This window comes from Pecten maximus, chromosome 12 (genome assembly GCF_902652985.1).
Source record: "Pecten maximus chromosome 12, xPecMax1.1, whole genome shotgun sequence".
NCBI classification, from domain to species: Eukaryota; Metazoa; Mollusca; class Bivalvia; order Pectinida; family Pectinidae; genus Pecten; species Pecten maximus.
The window spans coordinates 533,787-551,505 of record NC_047026.1 but is presented as its reverse complement, the minus strand read 5'-3'; the positions used below and the strand labels follow the sequence as shown (position 1 = coordinate 551,505).

General features: G+C 35.9%; 2 protein-coding genes across 3 annotated transcripts in view; one reads left to right on the top strand and one right to left on the bottom strand.

Annotated features, from left to right (window-relative positions):
- The window catches only part of LOC117339321 (MMS19 nucleotide excision repair protein homolog), a 50,758-nt gene extending 38,969 nt beyond the window's left edge, over positions 1–11,789 (bottom strand). Inside the window, exons 1-7 of one of the 2 annotated variants that reach the window (XR_004535166.1) lie at positions 11,670–11,789; positions 11,131–11,179; positions 8,086–8,189; positions 7,176–7,261; positions 4,809–4,953; positions 1,094–1,219; positions 26–87 (exon numbers count right to left, since the gene is read on the bottom strand). Coding sequence is in view for 1 of the 2 variants with exons in the window: in XM_033900852.1 (XP_033756743.1) it covers positions 26–87; positions 1,094–1,219; positions 4,809–4,953; positions 7,176–7,261; positions 8,086–8,189; positions 11,131–11,179; positions 11,670–11,751 (654 nt within the window). In the remaining variant the exon portion in view is untranslated. The remainder of the gene's footprint in view (positions 1–25; positions 88–1,093; positions 1,220–4,808; positions 4,954–7,175; positions 7,262–8,085; positions 8,190–11,130; positions 11,180–11,669) is intronic. The other variant, XM_033900852.1, reaches the window with a different exon arrangement.
- Positions 11,790–12,218: 429 nt separating this feature from the next.
- LOC117339588 (ubiquitin domain-containing protein 2-like) lies at positions 12,219–16,696 on the top strand. The gene is made up of 3 exons (XM_033901273.1): positions 12,219–12,375; positions 14,738–14,974; positions 16,099–16,696. The coding sequence occupies exons 1-3, from the start codon at positions 12,309–12,311 to the stop codon at positions 16,488–16,490; spliced, it is 696 nt and encodes a 231-aa protein (XP_033757164.1). The 5' UTR covers positions 12,219–12,308; the 3' UTR covers positions 16,491–16,696.
- The last annotated feature ends 1,023 nt before the right edge of the window (positions 16,697–17,719 follow it).

Genomic DNA, 17,719 nt, shown 5'->3' with positions numbered 1-17,719 from the left:
TCAAGTTGGACAATAAACAACTTACTGGAGTAAAGTCCACAGGAAAATAACAGGACACCACTTCAAACATCTCCTCTAAAAACACACCTGTAAACGGAAAAGTTAAATGCTAATTTTTTTAAGTTTATAAAAGTACAAATGCTGCAACAGATTTTGAAGCAAAACAGTTGTGTGAACAAGTACATCTAGATGTTTTTTCCTATCCTACCTATGTCACTCTTAAAGTCTACAATAGGAATTAATGTTGTGATTGGTTCATATATTACATATATCATTTACTTAAGCATTGATGTCATTGTTTTTTAGTTTCATCGGGGTATGAAACAAATTTTGTTTGCAAACTGTATGAATCTGCATAGCGGATTCTTACAGAAGTTTGCAAACAAAATTTGTTTCATACCCTGATGAAACTAAAAAAAAATTGACATCAACGCTTATAATTAATTTTTGAAAATGATTTTCTAATTTAAAACATGTTTGAATTTTGCGTCCGCCATGATCCTCTGCGCAACCGGAAATTTTGTTGGGACTGTAAATATATTTTTATTTTCATTAATATGATGATTTATTCTGCTTGGTCTTAATTCACCCAATCAAAAATTTTTACAAAAGAAGGAATTTTAAGAGACAATGTCTATTAATCAACTCAGGACAAACAAATGAACAGTATTTCAGACACAACAAGTGTCTTAGAATTCCAAGTGCTGCAAAAAAACATTTCATGGACGGCTTACTTTTATATTAATTTGTGAACAGCACTTCAAAAATTCAAAAAATTTAGGACAATTTATCTTACATGATGTATCAGAGCCCATTTCTTTATTTTTACATTAATACAACTTTTTCATGATATATCTTGATTAAAACTCACCTGGAAATGGGAATAGATCATCAGGCTTCTTAATAGTATCCACCTAACATACCTACAGAATGCCATGTGTTACTATAACACCATTGAAAACGCTTATGTGCAATGTGTAATCATGAAATATATGCAACTATCCCTTTAAAACATCTTATATTCATTATTAAACCTAATTCAATGATGGAGGATTTGAGAAAAATCAACACCTGATCAAAAACTATAACATACCCAGTGAGAAGTTATGGATGATTATCGTAGCACAGTGAAAGGCTAACACTAAGTTACGAGGATCCTTCTCGGTGTCCATTGTCTGTATATAGCCCAGCACAAAGTCACTTCCCAGCTTCTGTAGCTCTGTAACAGCAAAGTCTACATTAATCCAATATGCTGTATGACAGGTTTATCAAGTATTTTACTTTATTCCAGATAAATTCTGAACACAATCAAAACACAAAATATATTTTCAGACAACTGAGAGCTGTGGGACAAGTATCCATACCAGGCACTACTTAATCAACATACCCTTAAAATACCATTATTTTCCCATTAAAACCTGAAATCCTATTGATATGAACATTAATTCTTGTGACTTAATCATCATACCCTTAAATACCATTATTTTCCCATTAAAACCTGAAATCCTATTAAAATGAACATTAATTCTTGTGACTTAATCACCATACCCTTAAAATACCATTATTTTCCCATTAAAACCTGAAATCCTATTAAAATGAACATTAATCCATGTTTGAAATATGTAATGCCCTTTATTATACACAATTATATATAATCAGATGTTAATATTGACAGAGACAATAGTATATATAATAACTATAATAAGTACCCCAGTCTCATGGTTAAGTTAGTTACCAAATACAGACGGCCATCTGATGTACCAGCAACTAATGGTAAAGATAATGCATTAACATGCACATTCTGATTTCTAACAAAATTGTGTCTTGATAAACCACAAGCCACTTTTAACATGTTGCGAGGGCATTTCTACGACATCAAACACGCCAATAAATATAAACAAGTATCGCGCCACTACAGTACACATGACCACCAAATTCGTGACGTCACGATAACTGGCATAGCAACAACTGTAAACAACAACAACATCCGTCTCCGTACGGAGGAAGCCTGGATCAAAACCTTACGCACGTTACAACCGGACGGTTTAAACAATCAACTATAGTACAAGTATGGTCAATTTAAAAACTACGAAGAGGAAAACCCCAACTATGGAAATGAATCCCGCAAATAAGAGGAAACCGCCACCACAGAAAAATATTCAATGCCTAAAATGTACCACCAAAGTCAGCACCATCCAAGCTCTAAAAAGACATATGAATAACAAACACAGTCTACAAGTCATAAGATACCAATGCCGAATCTGCATGAAAGGTTATTGCCGTAAGGATATAGCAATACGCCATGTTAAGAACATCCATCCAGAAGAGGACGAAACTCAGTCTATACAGATTGAGGTTTTCTCTCCAAGGAAAACAGCCGTAAAACCACCTACATGGAAGCCACCTTTTGAAGCCAGACGAGCTCCTCTACACAACTTAACTAACCAAATTTCGAATAAATTACAGCCCCACCAAAGTATGTTAAACCACAACAGACGTCTACAACAACCGTTCAAATACCAGAACCCAGTGATCATACCACACTTGAAGAAGATCTGTACCTTTCATCAGACGATGAGGACACTAAGAACTGTCACTATTCCTTAGTCAATTATCTAGCAGACTCAACCGAACTTAATTATTGTGAGGACACTAAAAACTCTAACTTAGATGATACTTTCTGTCTTGATGAGAATGTCAATTATTCTAATGATTCTAATATACAAATTCACTCAATCTACGGCATCTTTCAATCTAACTTATAAATTTTATATCCATGCTCATTACCAGTAAATCAATTGTTACTTATGACGTCATGTACATGTACCGCAAAAGCCTACCTTATAACCATATTTTTATATGTAAAATTGTCCTGATGACGGCCGCATAGCGGTCGAAACATGTAGACGATGTATGCACCACAATAAAAGAACACAACTGCTATGGATGTTGAGGATCCTTTATTTCTACATAATATGTTGGTACATTGTAACATATGCTAGATAATCACTGATCATGTTTAATGAAATGTCCTCCTACGTGTCTGTTTACACTCATTTTCTCTCAAAGCAAGTCCTTTAGTTTATCACCATCTATCTCCATACTGGCTAGACGGTCACCAATGTCTGAGGTTTGACAGTCAACATATTTCTTAACTTCTGATACAATTTCTTCTTTTACATCCTCCTTAATAGTTTGGACTGTCTTTTTCAGGGTCACCTCCAAAGCTTTATCAACAACATCTTGTATGTCTTTCACACTGATAGTGTTCTGTTTACAGCTGACTTTCAAGTCCCTCTCTTTTCAGGTCACTTATTTCCTTAATGAGAATGTCTGTGTTAGGATCCATACTAAGTCTCATCTGTTGTCTGTTACTAGCTCTAGTTTGTGTAGAAGTCATTGTCACTGGGTACACAAGTACATCTGTTGTCTGTTACTAGCTCTAGTTTGTGTAGAAGTCATTGTCACTGGGTACACAAGTACATCTGTTGTCTGTTACTAGCTCTAGTTTGTGTAGAAGTCATTGTCACTGGGTACACAAGTACATCTGTTGTCTGTTACTAGCTCTAGTTTGTGTAGAAGTCATTGTCACTGGGTACACAAGTACATCTGTTGTCTGTTATTAGCTCTAGTTTGTGTAGAAGTCATTGTCACTGGGTACACAAGTACATCTGTTGTCTGTTACTAGCTCTAGTTTGTGTAGAAGTCATTGTCACTGGGTACACAAGTACATCTGTTGTCTGTTATTAGCTCTAGTTTGTGTAGAAGTCATTGTCACTGGGTACACAAGTACATCTGTTGTCTGTTACTAGCTCTAGTTTGTGTAGAAGTCATTGTCACTGGGTACACAAGTACAGGTATAATAGCCAAAACATGTACAGGTAAATCACAGGTAAGGTCCTTTCCACTGCTGATCACCATTCACATTCCAGTGTAAGCCTCTGACAAAATATTCAGCTGAATAAAGTCTTCTTTTTCCAAAATTTCCGTTTCATAAGTTCCACATATAAGTGTTATTCATCTAATTCTTCACACTATGATATAATTTTCATAATTGTTTTCTTCTTCTGAATCATGTAATAGACCAAAACATCAGGAGCAGATTTACATGTGACTGGTCTGTTCAGTGAACATAGCTAATAATGAAATGTTCTCCTACATGTCTGTTTAGACTCATTTTCTCTCAAAGCAATGAGGGCATTTTGTGAGAATTGGCATATTTGTATTTGTCACTGTTGTGATACACAAATACAGTCATTTGGAAAGACACGAAGAGGTCACTTTATCAACAGTGTGGTCTTCAACCATTGCTACTGCCTCGTATAAGATGATGAGAGAGGGTTCAAATTCAGTTGCTTATTTCATTTGGACATGTCACTGAATGTTATTTGGACATATTAGGGTGTGATGTCAAAGCAGAGAAACTCCTAGCCAGCCATTGTAGAATGGTAAGGTCGTATCCTGGTATATTTGTAAAGCCAACCTGGTATTGTAAATGCTACTATTGTATGACATATGCCATTTTCCTTTTTCGATGATGTCTTTCTGAACTCGAAAGGTATCCCTTCATCCCAGTATGCTACAGACCTAGTATTAGGTATCTGGGCCCGTTGGCAATGAAGAAGGAGTTGAAAATGTAAATTGTTTATGACAGTGACCTGTAAATTGTTTATGACGGTGACCTGTAAATTGTTTCGGCTCAGGTGACCTAAAAATACATCTTGCAACTTTTTTTATTTACCTGAAGAAAAATTGCTGTTTTTATAATAATTCAAGTATCATATGGATTGTAGGTAACTTTTAATTACCTGCGAGGTTGGTGGTGAGGAGAACAGAGAAAATTGTGTATACATTTCGTCGATCTCCCTGGGACAGCGTCTGTGTTTGAACCTCACTAAAAATTGATCGACAAATTTTTACTGGACATCCTTCTGGCAAGTGTTTCGAATGACTCTGAAAAATAATTATTGAAAAAAAATATGAATAAAGTCAAATATGAATCCGACTTTAACTGATTGTCACTGTTAACATGTATCTCATGATTTAGAAATTACATGTACATACATTGCTTTTAATTAAGGTGGTTGCCTGAACCTATCATCAATATTTTACTGTAGATAGAAAGTATTTTATTTTCTGTGATCATTTATGCCATGAAGGTCAAAAATTGAGAGAAAAAAGACAATCGATCTGATAGATTATTTTACAGACAATAAACCCATTGGCCTTAATGGTAACCCAAGACTTCAACATGTGACTATTTTATATGTACTTAAAATGTATTTCTAAACAGTTCCTATATGAATAATAGAAAAGTTTTGCCCCTCCTTATAATTCTAACCAATTTTGAATCATTTCAATTAAAATGTGATTTTCCTACATAAAATATAGCAAAACTTGGCACCTCTCAAGGGGGAATCAATGGAACCTGTGGAGTCATGGAATTTACCATTTTGATAAAACACCTTAAGACTCTCCATCAAAGAAGAGTATTTGATTCTACTATATTTGGGTCTTGAGAAGAACATTTTTGAAATTTTTGGTCACACCTATCAGCCCCTGGAGGTCAGTCGGGCCAACATTTGCATATCATCAAACTACTCTCTAATGCTGATAATGTTAACAAAGTTAGAATGAATTTCAATAGATATCAAACAAATGATAGCCAAATTGTGATTTTCCAATATAAACTATAGTAAAGTTTACCCCTCCCCAGGGGCAAACGTGAGACCCCAGGGTCATGATATTCAAAATTTTGTGTAAGCACCTTAAGACCCTTCCATCTATGAAGAGTGTTTGATTCCACCATTTCTGAGAGTAGAGAAGAAGATTTTTGAAGTTTTAGTCAATTTGACCCTTTTTGGCCCCGCCCCTCAGGCCCCTGGGGGTTAAAAACCATATAATTCACAATTCAAGTTGACCTGCCAAATTTCATTGAATTTGGTTCAATGGTTTTGAAGGAGAAGTCAAAAATATAGATTGTTTACGGATGCACAACGCACGAAGGCAGACAAAGGCGATCTAAGATGACCTAATGATTCATTACAACAGGTGTTCTAAAACTAGTTCATTACAACAGGTGTTCTAAAACTAGTTCATTACAACAGGTGTTCTAAAACTACTTCATTACAACAGGTGTTCTAAAACTAGTTCATTACAACAGGTGTTCTAATACTAGTTCATTACAACAGCGCCAACCATTAAATGATCTTTATAGGTTCCATGTCAGATTGATCTTCTCTCTATTTTTCCCTTCCTCTTTCTAATCTAATAATCCAAGTCTATTGGATGAAGAGGCAAATGTTGGATGATGAACTGTGACGTTAAGAAAAGCTACAGACTGATTTTAGGTGTTGTTCATAGGACAGTGTAGTGTATATAAAATATATATACATTAATATGTATATCTATTATGTCATATAGTATTTGCTAATGGTGCATAGTGTCAATGTACAGGGGTGAGAGGAATGTGTATACAGTGTATGCTTGGGGATATTTGCGTGTGTTAGGATTGATCAGCTGTATATAAATAAATAAATGTATATATTTGTAATCAGCTGTAACATATTTAATATTTCATGATTTCAAGCAATAACATCTGGTTACGTTAACAATAGCCTATAGAATTGCTTGCTTTAAACAGGAATATTTATATTTCCACTCAATTCAGACTCAATGAACCTACCACAGTTAACTCAAGTCATTTTTCAATGAACTATATCAAGTCCGGCGTAGGAATACATTTGTCGAGCTTGGACTATATTTTTTTAATTCCTTTTCAAAAGTGATCATATCTATACGAAATAAATTCCTTTAAAACTAATATTTGTTTTAATTCGTTATCAAGTTTGTTCACGAAAGGAATCCTGAAAGTATTAACCATATGTAGACGAAGAGTGATGACGTACATTTCGGTAAGTTCTGTGGTAGACTTGCACAAGTCCCTATTTGTCAAAGACAAAATATTGTACAAAATATCAAAAAATATAAATATAAGGATTGAATAAAGTTATATTGAGGTGTATGGGGGTATAAACCTCAATAGGTCTTGAGACAAATTTATTATGAACTGCGAATAAATTTGTCTCAAGACCTCTTGAGGTTTATACCGCCATACACCTCAACATAACTTTATTCAATCCTTAATTAAATTATGATGACAAATTTGTTGTTACCAGAGCCAGTAATCCATGAAGTGTGGGAGGTTGTATCGAGTGGTGATCCTTCAGTCTATCACACAAGTAGGCCACCAGTAGCTCAACTGTAGCAAGACACATAGAAATCTTACTAACATTTTCAACACTATTTTTGCAAATTTTAAACATGGGCCTGAACCACTCACCAGGATATTTGATTGATTATGGCCAAATTTTAGATTTTATTACAAATACCTTTCCCAGTTTGGGATCTGCCACTTGGTACCTTGCACTGCAGTAAACACGTTCGCTTAGGAAGATTCAAAGCCAATAAGTAAGTTGATTCAAAAGATTTATCTCTCATATTCCTTTTTGGGCCCCACACCTCCAATAACCAATGGGAAGCAACATCTATTGTTTATAATCACCCTTCAGACCAAATATGAACCAAATTCTTTCATTCTTACAGTGGAGAAGGATTTCGAATAATTTGCAATTTTCCCTGTTTGGCCCCACCCTCAGACCCCTGGGGGCCAAGACCCACTGTTTACAGAGAATTGGTTCCCATTCAAATAATGATGCTTTAGACCAAATGTGGTTGTATATGATAAGAAGAGAATATTAGGAAAATTTAACGGACGACAGACAATTGATGATGGATGCTGCACCATGACATAAGTTCATGTCGTTCAGACCCGGCAAACTGAAAATAAACTGTACAAAAAACATTAAGATTAGATGCAAAGTAATACCTGTATAGAAAAATATTGTGAAGAAATATTTAGATGAAAATATTTAAGTAAAGAACAAATTTTTGAAATCAACTATAAAAATCAGATATGATTTTTAGCTTCTAAGCACATCAGATCTAGACAGATTCACTAACTGGCATGTGGGAAATTTTTTTGACCAAATATGAAATCCATGTATTTACACAGTATGTACTTACTCTCATTTGCAGCAAGTATGTCTGTAGGGAGCAGATGAAGGATATCAGCCAGAAGCTTGACTACACGGCTTCGCTCATATGTTTCCTCACTGGTCAAGTACTTCCTGTGAGAAAATCAAATCAAAATATTGGAATAAGTTATCCAAATCTCACCTTAAAACAAGGGTCCAATTGGCCCGAATCGCTCACCTGCATTGCATTGATCCTTTCATATACATGTATATACAGTACATGTTTGGAAAGCAGTTGAAATGAAGTTGTATATACATGTATGAACCCTGCAGTTATTTCAGGAGTCTTTTAAATCTGTTGGCGTATAAGTGAATTTAAATCATGGTTTATTTGACCCCAACCCTACGACATTGAAATTTAGGTCAAAGCTATTAATTTGCTCAAATATTGTAACTCTTCATCACAGCATGCTACATGGCCAATATCAGGTCTCTGGGGATGTTGGTTATTCAGAAGTCATTTCAAGATTTTAGCCTATTTGCCCTCTGTGACCTTGAATATAGTTCAAAATCATTCATTTAAACAAACTTGGTGCCTCTTCATCCCAGCATACAACAGGCCCAATACAAGGTCTCTGGGCCTTTTTATTATTCAGAAGATGTTTAAAGATTTTAGCTTATTTAAATTTGCTCCTGTGATCTTGGATGTAAGTCAAGGTCATTCATTAGAACAACCTTGATAGCCATTTACCCAATCCTTGTTACAATGCCGATAAAATAACAACACTTTGTTGGCTCCTCTTCCTTAACATTTTTTACCAATTTTCAACTCAATAACAATGGTGGAACTGGAAAAGGAAGTTTAAAATGCGTTTTTTTTAAAGAAAGCTGCCATGCTGACCATAATGGATTTCAAACAGACCTGATGAATAACAACACTTGGTCAGGAATCTCTATATCAGTTCAAGTAAGTCAGAGCTGAATCCTACTGGTGGAACTTGAAAAGTTTGCAATAGGTGTTGGTCAGAAAAAAACATGATTGTGCAATCATGTGACAAAATGCCTGCCATGGCTGCTATGTCAAAATGTTTACGAGGCAGAAAAATAACAACACTTCGTTGGCTCTCCTTCCTTAACATCCTCACCAATTTTAGTTCAATGACACCAGTGGAACTGGAGAAGAAGTTTAAATGTGTTTTTCAAGATGGCTGTCATGTTGGCCATCTTGGATTTCAAATTAAACCGACATGAAAAATATTACCATGTGTTAATGTTAGTCAGGATTATTTGAGGATCATTTCAGGTAAGTTGAATCCCACCGGTGGAACTTGAGAATGTGATAAGTTTACGGACGATTCATGGCACACCGCTCACGACACATGGTGCACAGCGATGGTTGAAGTACAACGGCTATAGGTGATCCTGACCCTTTTGGGTTGGAGGAATCAAAAATCAATTCAACCGTTCAGGACTTCACTAAGAATTTAAAGGATTTACCTTAATTTCCCCAATTGGGCCCCATCCCTCAAGCCCCAGGGGAGCCGCACTCTCCATATTGGATCCCATTTGCTCAATAATGCTCCAGATTCAATTTCATCAAAATACATTTAATTTAAGGAGTTCATGTTACTTTTTTCCACTAGAGTAATAGGTCGTTAATGTAAACAATATGGTGGCTTGCTACATTTTCATTTTAAATATCAGTGTCTAGGACATTTCATAGTGTTCAATGCGACATCTAGATCTAATTCAGCTAAATATTTCTCAATGTCCAAATATAACACTAGCTTTTGTGTTTCTGTATAAAAAAAACAAAACATCAAAAATGCCCATGTCGTCTTCCATTTTCTTTTAACTTCTGGGGGCTAGCTTAATAACTACTTCCAGTACGGAATCCGGAAAGAACACAAAGTACGGAAAGAGTTCAAGGGGTATTCCGTCATTCGAATGCCAGATGTGTGTTGTACGGTAATTTAAAAGATTTATGAATAGAAAAAGCTTACATTCATATTTATGAGTAACTGTGGTGGAATGAATATCATATCTATACAGAAAATTCACAAAACTTTAGATCTGCACTCTGCATCAGCACTGGAATACACAGCCACGCTGGAATGGAACAGGCTGGCATAAGTGGAATGGGATCTGTTTTATTAACAACAAATTGATACTCAACTGCATTTGTATTGAACTCCCAGTGTGGAAGAAAGGATGTGAACATATATGGTGACATCAATGAAAGTGATTATAATGTAGCACTCAGACAATTTATCAAACAATTGTGCAGAATAGTTTTTCAAGTAATGTTAAAAACTGATATAAAAATGAAAATTTTGCATTTCAGTGGTTGTTAAAATATCCTCTGTAGACAAACTTGATGTAAGTAACTTTTCCACAAAGAGGAATAACTCTGTAAAAACCAAAGTGAGAAAACCGAAGCAAAAGTTACGGTTCTTGGTGCTGCGTTTTGATGTCCTCTGTAGCAATACTTGATGTAAGAATTTTTTTTTCACAAAGAGGAATACCAGTGTGAAAACAGAAGCAAGAGCTAAGGTTCTTGCACACTACACCTCATTGTGGTCTTGATGTGTATAAAATTTGATGACATAATCATGCGTGGCTTAAAAGTTAAGCTCCAGACAAGGTAAATTTTTTTTTTTTTAAAGGGTATAACTTTGTGAAAACGGAAGCAAATGTTACGGTTCTTGCCATTTGATGAAATTATCTTCCATCTTTCCAACTAGTTGCGTATATTTATATAATTTTCATTTTGACGTTCGCTATCTTCACCCATTAGCTAATTGCCAACTCAGGGAGCTGTGTACGCCATTTTTGTTTCTGTTTGTGAATTTGTCTGTGCATGCTCACACTAATAGTCGTTGGCGGCGATTAATTTTCTCACTTCGGGTCGAAGTGACATTTTCAAAAACTTTTGTATTTAAGAACTTTGGGTTATCTTTGGGCTTGAATTTTGTATTTTGGTAAAGTTTATAACTTTCACTAGTTGGGAAAAGTACAAGATTCTCGTTTCCTTTGATATTAAATTTAAAAGCCACTGGTGGACTGAATGCCCTGGTCACTATATTTTACTTACCCCAATCCTTCAATCAGCTCCAACAGAGTAATGGTACCATCTATGATCCCTGCAATAGATAATATTGGTATTGAACATATTCTTAATTTCCATTTTGGATGGAAATCACTATTGTTTTTGTTCTGTTTTTTCTTCTTCTTATTATAATTATTCTTATTTCTTTAGATCTTGTAAACAATCTTGCTCAAAAGGGAAAACAGACTTTCATATTTTTCAGCAAAGCTATGTGAATTTTGAAAATTTGTGTGATTTTTAAAGAACTTGTGTGAACAACAAAATACCTGTGTGATTTAAACATATTTTATTGACATACAAAAATGATATAGGGATTAGTCAACAAGTTTTACCAACTTATAAACGACTCATCCCTCTTGAACAAGTTAATAACACATTGATTAAAATTTAAATTGCAATTAATCTACAGTCAAACAATCCAAGCAAATGTTATTGTCAATTTTGGATGACTTTCTTAATCTATATCTAGCGGTTTTCACTTAGGCTTTATCTGAAATCATATCAGGAGAAAATATATGTCTTACATTTAGCAACATTTGGAGTCAAGGAATCAGTTCCAGTTTTCACGTAATTATCCAGTGCTCCTTTCCACATGGGCGCAGCCATCTTTTATAATTCATTTGCTGCGGTCATTGGTTGTTGCTAATACATAGGGTTTCTGTATATGGACGCGTAAAATAAATCCGGATAGCGTAATTTTGACTTGTGATTTATTGATGTGTAACCAATGCAAAAAAAAAATAAAATAAAAACATCAGATAGAGGTGTATAGAATACACTTTAATTTGAATATATGAAATTAATAAAATGAAATATGACACATATAAAATTGTGTTTTCCCTAAATTTCCGTCATATTTCAGGAATTACTTGACCACTCTTTCGGTTTAGAATTGCCTTTGAACGGCAAAACAATTAATTTAATTATATCAATAGAATGAAATATTGATATGAATCCCAATTATCATATAATTGATATATTGATTAAGTTTTATTTGATTTTATAAAATATTTTGTACTAAATCGATATTTCCACAGAGACTATATCAATAATTCTTCAGTGCGGAGATATTCCGAAAATAGACGTTATTGTGACAGCGACGACAGTGACAGTGCCGTTCGCCAGTATTTGTTCATCGAGATCCCTCCCCCGTCCCTGTAGAGATGGGAGGGTGCATTGGATCTCAGAGAGACAACGGACCATCATCGGGCGAATCATCAGATGCTGCAGGTAACGTTAGTTCCGCCGAGCCGACACATTTTGGAAAAGCCGGATGCGATTTCATCAATTCCAGTTTCATCACCATTCCTATCGGCCAAATAATGACAATAGCAGAATCATTTCTAACTCCGACTGCCACGGCCTTGTGGTTGTGCCGACGGAATTTCTCAATATTTCCTATTTCATTATGGTTTATTTTAGTTGTATTGTTTGATCACTTTTCATAGTGAAAACAATAAAAGTTCCTTGTTCACTTTATTTCCTTGTTTACATGTACAACGTTAACTGATTATGATCATGACCATGCATGACTTCCAGGATGTATACTTTGAAGTTCATTCCAGGTTCGTTTAACCAGTTATCATATGTGAATTTAAAGAGGAAATGTATTCCTTTTTATAAGTTACTTAAAGTGTACCTGGAACAATTTGCTTTGTTAAGCCAAATCCATGTATTAGGAAGATAATTTTTTTAAGTAACATTGCTATTTTCCCATACAACTGGTAGCTCCCTTTATTCGTGACCAGTCAAGCTTATCCCTTATCAAGAGCACCTTGTCCCCTATCAAGCACATGCGAGTACATACAGGTAAATCAGGCTTTGCGCATGTGTTTATCCCGCAACTACCACCGCATTGTCGGAATATACACCCACCATATAATATATTTTTGCTGTATACGTCAGTGATGGAAAACGGCTGTATTTTGGAATCTTAGCACGTGCGTCAGTTCGACTGACCAACTTCAAAGTGAAACTGTGTTTAAAAGGCAAACATATTTGTGTCATTTTTGACACCATTTCACTTCAAAATGTTTATTTTTGATGATTATTTTTAGGACTGTTGCAGGATAAATAGAATACATGGTCAGTGTCTTAAATATAAGCTGTATTTTTGGCTTAGGACAGAAACACAAAAGTGGCTCGCCAAGGCTCGCCACTTTTGTCTTTCTTTACCCTCGCCAAAACACAGCTTATATTTTAAGACACTGACCATGTATTCTCTATGTATCAATGTACCAGAACTTGCCATTATGTCAGGTCAAAATATTGTCTCTTTCAAATACACACAAAAAAACACACCGTTTCATGTAGCTATGTATATAGGCCACTACAAAAGTAACTTCATGATCTAAAAACTATCATACTTATGCATACACTTCATTGTTTACTACTTGTCACTCTGGGTCCGATATCTATTTATTGGTGATTGACCGATTATTGGATCGTGTATATATGGGGCTGGTATAACATATCAGTCTGTGTTACCCAAGCAATCATTTTCCGAGTCTATTTCACTAAGATTTAATTTTCTTAAAGGCTCTAACTGATTGGATTCCATCTTCTTGTGGGCAATATTCTCCAAATCATCAATCTCATAAGTACTCATATCCAGATCATATCCAGACATGTCCATGTTGCTACAGTTCAAACTGACGTCTATACTGCTGGCCACCATTACAGTTGCTCTATTAAACCTGTGACATTATAGACTGAAGAGTTCCAAATCAGCATGACTGACCGATACGCTGATTATATAATTAGCAGTTGACTGACATTCTTTTTTGGTGGTTGCATAGAATAACATATTTGAATATTGCATTTCGTTCCGGGTACACTTTAATATGTAGTTGACCTTGACTGTGTAGAACACAAGTGTCAAGGTTATATACAGGTACATCTCAAATAGTAAGTGCTTGTTTAAATTCCCATGTCTCTTGTTAGCCTGAGTTTCCTCTTGCCCTAACACTATGTCCAGTGAGGGCCAGAGTTCACTGCTATGAAAACGTGGAATTCTCTGACACCTTTTGGTGTCGCTAAGGTTTTAGTGGAGATAAAATAAAATCAGACATGACATCAGTTACACCTAGCTACCTTACATATATGGATAAATGAAACCAGATAGTTACTTGCCTCAAAACACCTATTTTTAGCACACCATCATCAGATGGTGGGCTATTCAAATCGCCTTGCATCCCTGGTCCGTTGGGTCCGTCTGGCCATCTTTGAACATTTCCTTTAAATCCCTACTAGTCCTGAACACTTTAATGGATTTGAATGAAATTGGGTCTGGAACGTTAACATTATTAGACAAATGAGATCTAATGTTGTATAAACAAAGGATGTGGCACTCTTTGGGCGGGAGAAAAAGGGTTCAAAAGGGGAAGAGAGAGAAAACCTTTTAGATCCCTTTTCTTTTTCAAGAATGACAGGACTTGGTTCACCTGTAATTTGAACCATTGTTAGGAAATGCAGTTCAAAAATAAGAAAATATTTGAAACAAATTTTGCATAACTGGTGACTCTGAAATATCCAAGTGAGCGATGTATGCCATCTGGGCTTCTTGTATCAATGATATTTTTGTTTGATTCAGTTGCACTTGGAAGAAATCAACCACTTAAACCAGAAAAACCAAAATGGAAGAGTGATGTCCCTTTGACTGAAGGTCAGCTGCGAAGTAAGAGAGATGAATTCTGGGATACTGCTCCCGCATTTGAAGGAAGAAAAGAGATTTGGGATGCCCTTAAAGGGGCTGCCTATGCACTGGAGACAGGGGACCATACTTTAGCTCAGGCTATAGTTGATGGGGCCAACATTTCTCTTCCCCATGGTTTGTATATAGCCAAGACTACTGATTTTTGTCTATCTGTAAACCAAAAAAATACACGAAGCCAAAGATTTTAAAAAACATAGAAATTTCCAATTAATTGCGTTTTCAAATTCATCATCGATGATCAGTTATCAGAAATTTCAATTAATTGCCTTTTCAAATTTGTCATTGATGATCAGTCTTGGGACTAATTTTTCATCATCGTCGCACCACTAAATATTGCTGTAGTTAATATCAAGAAATTACATGTTTGACTATCATTTGTTGAATTTTTGTTGGAATAAATTTTAACTTGATTAGAATGAGCAGTTTTGTATGGCTATTTGATGGTATATATACATGTTGGCCTGACTGAGCCCTAGGTTCTGATTGGCAGAACCAAATAAGGGTCAAATAAGCTGAAATATTTCATAACTCAAGTGACTTTTAAGATCATATGGGCATTATGTTTCAAATGTCACCTTTGAAAGGTCATTGTTTTCCACATCAAATTATCTTACTATTGCCTCCTTCATTACTTTCAGTTCTTTGATTAAATGTTAATCAATAATGTTTAATCAATAAGTATTCTGTAATAGGGATAGGTGGCTTCGGATATGGACTGCATCAGGACTAAACTATTCTATAAATGGCCCATGAATTATATTACAGATAGTTCTTTTTCTTGAAAATGACCCATCCATTTGATAACCCAAAGTAATCCCTGATAATGGATAATGTAGAGAAAACTGGTATGGTATATCACCAGCCTTCTCTAGAAGACTAATGAATGCTCTCGTATCCCAAAACCCAAACAATGTAGTGACAAGTACTGACGTTTAGTGGCTTCACGTGCACATTGCTAGGTTCAGGATCAAAGAGACCGCTCTCTGACACCCCGCGGGATTAAATACTAGCTCACATGCGGAATGAGTTCCAACAAAGGGAGATAACTTCCCCAATTTTCACTACAATAATCATATTCAAACCAAACCCTAGCTTTGCCTTGAATCCATAATTTGATAAGACATAATGAAATAAAAAACATCCATGCATATCAATATAATTTTGTGAAATGAATGGAAAAAGAAATTACAGAAAACAACTGAATTTGGTGGAAAAATTAAATTAAATTTTCTTTGCAGGTACACTAATGGACTGCTATGATGAGTTAGGGAACCGTTACCAGTTACCGGTATATGTGCTGAGTGCCCCGACCAACCTGATCGAGGAGGCAAGTGAAGGAGACGTGGAACAGGATGCTGAGAATGCCTCCCCTGGCCTGGAGCTCCCCATCAAGTTCAGATTGTCCACGATCAATAAAGATCTAAAGCTGTACGTCCGCACCACAGATACTGTGCTAAAACTAAAAAACCGAATCTTTGATGAGACTGAGGTAGAACCAGCAAGACAAAGGTGGTTTTTCGCAGGACGTATGTTAAGTGACAAACTACGCATTGAAGATATCAAAATTCCCAAAAGTTATGTGGTTCAAGTCATTGTGTCTCCTGAAACAGTTATATCGGAAGGAAGTTAATTTCAACAGAAAAAATCACAGCTGTACAAGGATTCATCCAAACACTAAGGATATGTGTCCCTGGAGGATGCAGTGTTGTCTCAAACATATTCTGCCCATTGTAACTTTTAACATAAAAATTGATATGGAGCTGTGTTCTGTGATGTCCCAAATAATTCTTGGATTCCTAGTGTACGTCTGGAAAGTTAATGAAATTATCACATATATTTGGCTTGTGTCTCAAATTCATTGGACACAGCAACAATCCTATACAATGTATCTGTTTGTTATTTTAGACAAATATTTTTAGCTCACCTGGCCCAGAGGGCCTGTGAGCTTATTGCAATGTTGCAATGTCCGTCATCGCTGTTGTCCTATCTCTTTTTCATTAAAGTCACTACTAGTCAATGAAATTTGGTCTGGAGCATGATTGAGCAAAAGAGATACAAAGTTATATAAATCAGGGGTGTGGCTTCCCTGGAGCTGGAGGGCCATTGCCCAATAAAGTGAGATTAGTCCTTTAAATTGCTACTAGTGATAAATGACTAAATGTATTTTGGTAGATTTGGTATGAAGCATTATTGGGCAAATGTGATCCAATGTAGTATGAACGGAGGGTGTTGCTCCCCTGGGGCTGGAGGGATGGGGTCCATAGGGAAAATCCTTTATACTGTTTCTACTCCTGAACGAATGGATTTTTAGCTCACATGTTCCAAAGTCCTGAGGTGTTTATGACACGGTGCGACATCCCTCACCCGTCTGTCTGTCAACTTTTCCTGAGGTATCACTCCTTGGGTGAAAGGGAACTAATTTTGTATAAACGTTGGAGTCTAGATCTGGGCACCCAGGGGTCTGAGCGATGGGGTCCAAAAGGGAAAACATAGCCTTTAGGAATGAAAAGATTTGGTCTTCACATGGTCTGAAGCATCCTTGGGTGATGGGAAGCTAATTTTGTGTAAACAGCTGTTCTAGCCCCGAAGGGGTCCGAGAGGCAGATCCCAATAGGAAATATATATAGCAAATTCTGTAAAATCCTTCTTCTGTAGGAATGAAAAGGTTTTGTCCATATTTGGTCCAAAGCATACATGGGTGAAGGGAATCCAATTTGTGTAAACAGTGGTTCTGGCCCTGAAGGGTCTGAGGGTCAGGGCCCAATAGGAGACATATAGAAAATTCTTTAAATCCTTCTTTTGTATGCATGATTGAAAGGATTTGTTTCATATTTGATCTGAAGTACCTTTGGGTGAAAA

Bases quoted from the DNA above. Each gene is read 5' to 3' on its own strand.
- LOC117339588 (XM_033901273.1), top strand. From the start codon at position 12,309: ATGGGAGGGTGCATTGGATCTCAGAGAGACAACGGACCATCATCGGGC. The intron at 12,376-14,737 runs GTAACGTTAGTT...TGTTTGATTCAG, and splicing joins CGAATCATCAGATGCTGCAG to TTGCACTTGGAAGAAATCAA. The intron at 14,975-16,098 runs GTTTGTATATAG...TTTTCTTTGCAG, and splicing joins CAACATTTCTCTTCCCCATG to GTACACTAATGGACTGCTAT.